Source organism: Chrysochloris asiatica, unplaced genomic scaffold (assembly GCF_000296735.1).
Source record: "Chrysochloris asiatica unplaced genomic scaffold, ChrAsi1.0 scaffold00018, whole genome shotgun sequence".
Classification (NCBI taxonomy): Eukaryota; Metazoa; Chordata; class Mammalia; order Afrosoricida; family Chrysochloridae; genus Chrysochloris; species Chrysochloris asiatica.
In genome coordinates this window covers 16790095-16800143 of record NW_006408536.1, presented here as the reverse complement: position 1 = coordinate 16800143, position 10049 = coordinate 16790095, and the positions used below count along the sequence as shown (strand labels likewise).

Here is a 10049-nt window from a genome sequence, read left to right as displayed (position 1 = left end):
ACATTGTACTTTGTCTTACCTGGATTGAGAGCTTAGAGAAAAAAGCAGTATTTTAAGAAACTAACCCAATAAAAGAGTGGCACTGGCTCCCAAGTGCTAAGACTTTAACTGTAATTTGTACATCCCAGCAAACATGTTGTTAGGAGTCACTTCAGACTAAGAGTCGATTTTGCATCCTTGGGTCAACTTCACAGAATATCAGAATACAGTGGCAGGCGATTCATGGTGGGGAGCATGTGGTATTTATAATTTTTAAACACTGTACAGTGTCCTTGAATTTATCAAGTTTATGTTTTATATAATATTGCCTGGTGTTAACTGACCATTGTGAGTTAATGTTGTATTAAGAAGTGGAACAACGTCACCCTCAGAACACACACAGTGAAAGGCAGATGAGGGTTTTGACTTGTGTTGAAAAGAGAAGATGCCGTAGAATAACAGAGGAAAGGCTCTGTCTGAAAAAATACATCAGGGACTTTTTTTCTTCTTTTTTCTTTAGTGCCATCACCACGTCCAGATAATTCTTTCCATGAAAATAATGTGTCAACCAGAGTTTCTTCACTTCCATCAGACAGCAGTTCTGGAACTAACCACTCGAAACGACAGACAGCCTTTGATCCCTGGTGCGTATTTTAGTTTGTGTCTAGAGTTCATATACCTTCTGGATAAAGTTTGTAGGGCTCTTTATCCTGTTTAGGCTTTTCTTTTGCAAGAGAGAGATTGATAAGGAAAGTGTGATCATTATTTGTAATTTTTTTTTTTAAGTTCAACTTTTCTGTTTAACATAAAAGAAAAACAAATCTCCAGAATCACTAAATAACCTCATAAGTCTTGCACTGTGTTCTTTGGTTGTTTTTTGCTGTCTCCTTTTGATATCCAGGCACATACCAAACACTTTGCTTAGCACTGTATGTGCATTATCTCCATCAGTCTTCACAGTCGATCTTTGAGTAGGGGTTAGTCCCATTTTACAGGTAAGAAAACCGAAGTTTAGAAAAAGTGAGAAGCATAGCTAGTATAAGATAGCCAGTAACATGGAGGAGGGAGCCAGGATTGAGACTTTGGCTCGCTCGGACTTCACCTCTAACCACCTGACATTCATGTTTGTTGTTAAGTGCCGTCGAGTTGTTTCCGACTCATAGAGACATTGTACAGGGTTTCTGAGGAGCCACTGGTGAGTTTAAATTGCTGACCTTGTTGTGCAAACCAACCTTTCAGTCCAGTGCTTATTCTACAGAACTAAAAAGTAGAAATTAGGAAACAGCCCTTTATAATAAAAGCCTAATGGAAGGACCAATCCCTAGGGAATGACATCATGTTTGGTGAAGTGGAGAGTCAATGAAAAAGAGGAAGACCCCCAACAAGATGGATTACCACAATGGCAGCAACAATGGGCTCAAATATAACAAGACTTGTGAGAGTGGCTCAGGACTGGGCAGCATGGGGTCGCTGTGAGTTGGAACTGATTCAACAGCATCTAACAACAATGGTGATCAGAAGTTAAAATGCTGTGGCAGTTTTCGTTCTCCTTTTATATATAATACAATTTAAGGAGAGAATTATAAAGTATGTAAAGTACCATTAGCACATATGGGGAGCAAGGACTATTTTTTTATTTTATTTTAAAGTAACAGTGTAGACGCTGTATTATCAGCTATCAGAATCTACACGTGAGGGCTGACTCTGTGTACTTCATAGAACTTTACTAAGTCCATCACTGAAGCACTCTGAATTGACAATAAGACAAGTCTATCAGAGGTTCCGGCTCAGGTGTGCATCACCAGAAGGAACCAAAGGCCTGAGTCGGTACTCCTGACCGTATATGGCTTCACATACCAGGACCCTGTTGACAGGGTAGCATCAAGGTTTTAGTGGTTTTGTGCCCTATGGTGAAAGTAAGTTGATTATTCTGAAAACGGTAATAAAAATATTCTTTTTTTTTTTTTAGGCCTATAAGTATATTTAAAGCTCTAATAGCGTAGTGGTTACGAATCAGGCTGCTAACCTCAAGGTTAGTGGTTCGAAACTACCAGCTGTTCCACCAGAGAAAGATGAGGTTTTCTGCTCCTGTAAAGATTTACAGCCCCGGAAACACTTTGTAGGGTCACTATGAGTCGAACTGACTCCACAGCACACCACCACCAGAGGTATAGTTGGAGTCCTGAATTGCTGATCCCAAGGTTGGCAGTTCAAACTCATCAGCCACTCCTTGAAAATCCTATACAGGGTCACTATGAGTCAGAACTGACTCAACAGCACTTAAAAACAACAAATAAGTATATTTTACATCCATTGGCTAATTTATAAAATGAAGTAGTTTTAACATTAGTAACTAAGAGTTCGAACTCTGGAAATAGATATCTTAGTTTATTTAACTCAAACCATATGATTTACCCTCTCTGTGCCTCAGGTTAAGGAGCCCTGGTAGTACAGGGGGTTAAGTGTTGGGCTGATAACCAAAAGATAAGTAGTTCAACCCTCTCAGTGGCTCCATGGGAGACAGTTTGCATCTGTAACGATTTACAGACTTGGTAACCCTATTGTTATTATGTACTGTAGAATCGGTTCCGACTCTTCCTATAAGGTTGAGATGAGTTGGAATTGATTCAACAGTTTTGGATTTGGTTTGAAGCCTCAGGTTTCCTATCTGTAAAATAAAAAGCTAAGAATAGCAGCTGTTTTATCTGGTTACTATAAGAATGAAATGAGATCATCCATGAAAAGTACCTCATGCAGTGCCTTGCACCATGGGGACTCGTTCATGTTAGCAACTGCAGTTATAATTGTTACTGTCATTTAGCTTCAATATGCTGAGTCAGGTGTGTCACCTCCAGAGACTGCTGATAAACTTGAGTGTGTTCTTGCTCCAGGTGGCTGTTTTATGCTCCATAGTATGTAGGAAAAAAAATATGCTAAACAATAACCTAAGAGTACAGATACAACTGCTTTTAGTTATTGGTGTGAATGATCTTCAGCTGTGGCTTTAACACACTATAAGAATAGTGTTTAAATGGTGAGAGTACAGACGTACAGAGGAATTGTCTTTCTCTTGGTCATTGTATGACTTAAAAAGAGCTTCAATTGCAGATTAGCAAAATTCTATGAAAGTTAGATAAATCACATCAAAATTAATGCCAAATGAAGCTTAGACAATGTTTTTTTCCCTGTCTTTTTGATAATTGGTTTGAATAGGACTTGTTTAGACATGGATATACACAGAAACCTGAAAAGTTGTTTGAAAATGAATTAGGAGCATAATTGGGATGTTGAACTTCAGCTGATTCTTCATTGACTTATCCTTCTATGGTATTGTTGTCACAAGATTGAGAGAGTTCTGGAATTGCCAGGGATGACTTGGCTGTATTTTTTTGCTCCCAGTGCCCCTCATGAGAATGCTGCTCCGTGCAGCACATCTAACTCCACCAAAGTCATTTGTAATTAAGCTTGACTCATCCTAAACCTGTTTTTCTTGGGCAGCATCTTTTAATTTGTTCATCATATTATGTCGATTTGGAGAGCTGTAGCATTTGTTAACTATACAAAAACACCATGTACAAAGAATCTTGCTATGGTCACATAGTGGTTTACTCTTCCTAAATGATCAATCACCTCACTGCAGTCTGTTTCTTCTCAAAAGTGGTAGTGCACATTTCTTTTGAAAAGAGAATATCTGTGCAGTGTTGTATATATTACTTAAGTGACAAAAAATTACTGTGTCATATATTAAATATTGAATAGATATTGTAGTATAGGAGCCCTGATGTGGTGCTTTAGGGTAAGCCCTGGACTGCTAATCACAAGGTTGGTGATTCAAACCCACCAGCTACTCCTCACAAACCCTATACAGGGTTACTGTGAGTTGGAACCGACTCCATGGCAATTAACAACAATTGTAGTGTAATATCCAGAGATGGTAATTCTGACTGTTTCAGCTATTGAGAGCCCAGTTAAGAACTGGAAGAGAATTCAAAATATCTTAGAACAAGAGAAGTAAGAATTAATACAGTCACTTTCATAATCTTTTCCTCCAGAATAACACCTCTACCCTCACTCAGAGCCAGGGTATTCTTTGATGCACAGTTCCCAGAGTTAGCAGTGAGGTTATCAGGCCAAGAAATAGTGCCAGGCAACAATACAGACCGCAAGCAATGGCTGTGGAGAGATTGTCTTTTCTCAGGTCCCTAGTGGGAAAATCACTTCTTGTCCTTGTGGATTCATGCATATAATTGATACCCATGTTGCCTGTATGTGTATAAAATAAGCTGCTTTTTCTTTGCTTAAAAAGACAAAAGTGTGTAAATGTACTTAGACTGCCATTGAAATGGGATTTTTTTTTTTAATTAACACTTAAGCAGCAAACCAAATTAGTGAGAAACCTCGGAAGGTAAAATGAATGACTTACTGTAGCTCACTTGCACAGTCTTGTCATTTCTCATCTTGTAAAGTTATGAATATATTGGTATCCATTATGACGTGTTACCATCACTCAGAATTTTTCCTGTAGAATTATTGGCTGACTCTCTTCTTAGATGTTAGCTGACCACTGAGGTTATACTGTCTAGGGCAAGTGTCACAGACTAGTGCCCCTCACCTCTTGAACTACTACTGCTTCTAGGAGGATTAGAGTAAAGTCTGTAAGTCTTAACTGTGTCGTATCTGTGGGTCTCCTTCCATGAGTCTCTGAGCAGCTTGAGGTCAGGCTGTATCTCCAACACCTCTAATAGAGGGCCTAGCATTTAAGAAAGGATCATCTTTCATTCCTCTCCTAGTTCAGATAAAGTCATTTGAATTCTCTCTTTCCTCTTGGCATTTGATGAAAATAGCTATTGTGTTTGAGCAGGTTTCAGTCATGTGACCATATAGAGGAGCTGGTGTACACCCTGCACCACAACTTCCTCCCCATGTTGTTTTTTATCACACTCCGGGTAATGTGCCCACAAGACCAGACAGTTGGTCCTTCCCAAAGCTATCCCTGAACTTTGTTTTCTTAACATTTTATTGTTTTCCATTCAACATATCATTGATCACAATCCCCACAATATAGCATAACTCATCCCACTTCCTCCCTGTGCTTCCTGTTTCCATTCCTCCTTTTTTCCTAACTCTTCTGAACTTTGTCCCTGACAAATGTTGCCCTTTTGATATCCATTGGTTGGTTGACTTAAAGAATGCATACCTCCTTAATGTTATTGTTCCCTTTTTAGACCTATCTGTTGTTTGCTTGAAAATTGAACCATGGGGATGAGTTGATTTCTAGACCTGAAGGGTATCTAAGGACCGTAGTCTTGGGAGCTCCACCAATTTTCTGTCTAACCAGTAAGCCTTGTCTTTTTTATGATTTTGAGTTTTGTTCCACATTCTTTTCTTACTTTATCTAGAACCTCCTAATGTGATCCCTTTCTATCCCAACACTTTCTGCAGATCACTTGCCAGCCCTTCTCATGTGCTGCCCCTCTTAGACCTCTTGGTTGCCTGTACAGTTAACTAAGCAAACATGTATTAACTGTACCAGGCGGGATTGCAGGGTCCATAATATAAGTGAGAAGAATTACAGGGAACACTTTTACCTGTTCGGCTCATCCAAATTTGAAGGCTGCCTTGTCATTTCTTTGTACAGTACTGGCTTTTCAGGTGCCTGTGTTCCAGGCCCAGGCTTTCATCTCTCTTCTTGATCTGCCCCCACCCCCTTACCTCCATTCCCTCTCAGGCATTTCTCCCTTGGGGTTTCTCAGTTAGTTCTCTGCCTGGGTATGCTTCTGTGTCGCTTCTCCCCTCTGTCTCTTTCCCTTCTCTATCTCTTCCATCGTTGTCTGTTAGTGCTTACTCTCTTTGTCCTTCTCTCTAACTTCGTCTTTCTGTCTTCATGTATGCATGCACACATACGCTTTTCACTCCTCTTTGCCCCCCTTCTTGAAGAGTCACTTCTTTCCTTTTTGTTTTGGCTTCTGGGATCTTACCCTGCCTGGGTCTTGGCCCACCTCCTCTGCTCAGCTCCACTTTGAAGATGTTTTCCTTATCAACCTCTCCCTGTTCTAAACCCTGGGCCCCAGTTTATCTGGTGCCTCTGAAGAGACCCGACAGAGGGTCTTTGACCCATCTTCCCTGTGTGTTGGGTCACAATAAACTGGGAACACTGGGAGTTTTGTGCTGTTTCTTTTTCATTACCCACATCCCAATCTCTCTTTCTTCTCATTCTCTGCCCAATCCTGGGTGGACTCTCCTCTGACCAGCCAGATCCTGCTTCCTCCCACCCCCTATATGATTCTTTAACTTATGGAAGCTGCAGAATATTAAAAATAGGCTTGCTGGTTGGACTAAATGCTCTCTAAGTTTCCTTTTAATCCAAAAATTTGTACCTTTGTGATTCCAGTAAGTAGCCCCATTGTGCTGTGTTCCTGAGAGACCTCACAGGACTGAATGCTGTGGCCTAGAATTTAACTTAAATCAGTTTGCCTTTAGACCTCATGGCAAAGGCTCTCATCTCCTTAATGCCAAGTATTTGTCATAAGAAACTCTTACCTGTCAGTCACATTCCCAGGGCTTAATTAGAGCCACCCTGTCATTGGAATTGTTAGCTTTTTACCATCCCATTCCCACTCATCCCATCGTCTCCAAAGTTTCCTAGCTTCCAAAGGTGTACATGCATCATTGTTTTATTGACTATTTTATTACAAAACTTTAGCTTTAGAACTTATCATTCTCTCAGTGATGTTTGATGTTTAAAATTACAGTTCCTAATTGCTTTCTTTTCCTTGATGTTCTCATGAACTTTCAGACTAAAAACATTAAGGAAAAAATATCATTCTTCCTTCGAGCAGTCATGGTTTTCACTTCCTGCTTTTTTCTGTCTTTTTTAAAAAAATCACTTTCCTTGTTGCCTTTGATCCTGAGTTCTTTGTTTTTAAAATACATTTTCTGTCATTTAGAAAACCTTTTTATTCTTTCTGAAAATACATGTTTGTTAATTGAAAATTATAAAGAAGAAACTGTGTATCACCAATAATTCTACTACCCAGTATTGATAACTATTGAGATGTTATTTTTTTCCTGTTTTTTGATAAATGGATATAAATATATAAACATATATACTTTTAAAAAAAATGTTTTATTGTGAATTATGTGATAGTTTACATGGAGGAACATTAGTTTTATATTCATTCTATCGTATATCGTTTCATTGCCATGGTTACAATCCCTTCCATGCATCATCAACCAACCAAAGGGTATACATTATAAGCCTGCACCCCAGTCGTCAGCACACAGCCCCTTTCCCTCTCTGGATCTAAAGTCTCCAGCTGCTCCATCTCTCCATGTCATCATCTCTGCTTCCGTTTCTTGCGTCACTTATTCTCTGGGTAGGGTCCTACTCTCCGCTCTTCTCCATTGATGGTCCCAGGGACCTCCACTCCATATATATATGTCTATATGTACCTTTTTAAATAAAATAATTGGAACATGGAATGTACAAAGTATGAATCTAGGAAAATTGGAAATTGTCAAAAATGAAATGGAACGTATAAACATCAATATCTTAGGCATTAGTGAGCTGAAATGGACTAGTATTGGCCATTTTGAATCTGACAATCACATAGTTAACTATGCTGAAAATGACAAATTGAAGAGAAATGGTGTCGCATTCCTCGTCAGAAAGAACCTATCAAGATTTGTCATGAGGTACAACACTGTCTGTGATAGGATAATGTCCATGCACCTACAGGGAATACCAGTTAATATCACTATTATTCAAATTTATGCACCTAAAGGCAGTGAGGATGAAATAGAAGTCTACCAACTTCTTCAATCTGAAATTTATCAAACATGCAAGTCAGATGCATTGATAATCACTGGCGATTGGAATGTAAAGGTTGGAAACAAAGAGGAAGGATCAGTTGTTGGAAAATATGGCCTTGGTGATAGAAATGATGCTGGAGATTATATGAAAGAGTTCTGCAAGACCAATGATTTGTTCATTTCAAATACTTTTTTTAAACAGTGTAAGAGATGACTATACACATGGACCTCACCAGATGGAATACACACAAATCAAATTGACTACATCTGTGGAAAGAGATGGTGGAAAAGCTCCATATCATCAGCCAAAACAAAGCCAGGGGCAAATTGTGGAACAGACCATCAACTGCTCATATGCAAATTCAGACTGAAGCTGAAGAAAATGAAAACAAATCCATGAGAGCCAAAATATGACCTTGAATATATCCCACCTGAATTGAGAGATCATCTAAAGAACAGATTTGATACATTAGACACTAAAGACTGAAGACCAGAAGAGTTGTGGGATGACATCGAGAACATCATACATGAAGAAAGCAAAAAGTCATTGAGAAGACAAGAAAGAAGGAAAAGACCAAAGTGGATTGTCAGAAGAAACTCTGAAACTTGTTCTCCAGCATAGAGATGCTAAAGCAAATGGCAGAAATGAGGAGGTACAAGAGCTGAGGAAAATTTCAAAAGCTCGTGAAGACTAAGTCAAATATTATAATGAAATATGCAAAGATTTGGAGTTAGAAAATGGAGATAAGACTCTTGTGGTTCAATAGTGAATAATTACTATCAGGACTAGCTGTAAATGTTGGAAATGTAAAGGTAGATGTTTTGTAACAAAAGGTGGGGAATGGTTGATTTTGCAATTCAGGAGCGGAGGACCCTGGGACCATCAAGGGAGAAGAGCAGAGTGTGGGATCTTATCCACAGAAGCAGTGATGCCATAGATGGAGGCAGAGACGATGACATGGAGTGTCTGGGGACTCTGGACTCAGGGAGGGAGAGAGATTGTATGCTGGCGGCCGGGGGGCAGGCTTGTAGGGTGTGCCCTTTGGTTGTTTGATGATGCATGGAGGGATTATAATCATTACAATGAAACAAAATATGATAGGATGAATATAAAGCTGATGTTCTCCCATGTAAACTATCACTCAATTCAGAATAAAAACTTAAAAAAAAGAAGATTCAAGGAATTCACAGAGTCACTGTACCAAAAGGAAATGGTTGACGTTCAGCAATTTCAAGAGGTAGCATATGATCAAGAGCCAATGATACTGAAGTAAGAAGTCCAAGATACATTGAAGGAATTGGCAAAGAACTAGGCACTGGGAATTGATGGAATACAAATTGAAATCTTTCATCAAAGTGAGGCAACACTGGAGGCACTCACTCATCTATGCCAAGTAATTTCAAAGACAGCTATATGGCCAACTGATTGGAAGAATTGTGCCCATTCCAAAGAGAGGTGATCCAATGGAATTCGGAAATCATCGGAAAATACATTTGATATCCTATGTGAGTAAAGTTTTACTAAAGGTAATACAGAAATGACTGCAAGCATACATTGACAGAGAACTTCCAGAGGTTCAAGCCGGATTCAGAAGAGGCCATGGAACGAGGGATATCGTTGCTGACATCAGATGAATCTTGGCTGAAAGAGAATGTCAAAAAGATGTTTAGCTGTACTTTATACACTGTGCAAAAGCTTTCAGTTGTGTGGATCATGACAAGCTATGGACAACATTGTGAAGTAGGAGTATTCCAGAATACTTACTTGATTGTGCTCCTGAGGAACCTGTACATGGACCAAGAGGCAGTTGTTCAAACAGAACTTAGGAACACTGAATCGTTTAAAATTAGGAAAGGTATGTGACAGGGTTATATTCTTTCACATACTTATTCAGCCAGTATGCTGAGCAAATAATCCTAGAAGCTGGTTTATATAAAGAAAAACGTGGCATCAATATTGGAGGAAGATTCATTAACAACTTTCAATATGCAGATGATACAACCTTGCTTGCTGAAAGTGAAGAGGACTTAAGATACTTACAGATGAAGATTGAAGACCACAGCCTATGGTATGGATTGCATCTCAATGTCAAGAAGACAAAAATCCTCACCACTGGACCAATAAACAACATTCTTATCAATGGAGAAAAGATTGAAATTGTCAAGGACTTCATTTTTCTTGGATCAACCATCAACACTCATGGAAGCAGCAGTCAAGAAATCAAACGACATACTGCATTAGGCAACTCTGCTGCACC

The 10049-nt window shown here is 39.2% G+C and overlaps 1 protein-coding gene across 1 annotated transcript in view; it reads left to right on the top strand.

Moving 5' to 3' along the window:
- The window catches only part of CDKL5 (cyclin-dependent kinase-like 5), a 176544-nt gene that overhangs the window by 150230 nt on the left and 16265 nt on the right, over nucleotides 1-10049 (top strand). The window contains exon 14 of the mRNA XM_006835594.1: nucleotides 500-623. Within this exon, the coding sequence (XP_006835657.1) occupies nucleotides 500-623 (124 nt within the window). The remainder of the gene's footprint in view (nucleotides 1-499; nucleotides 624-10049) is intronic.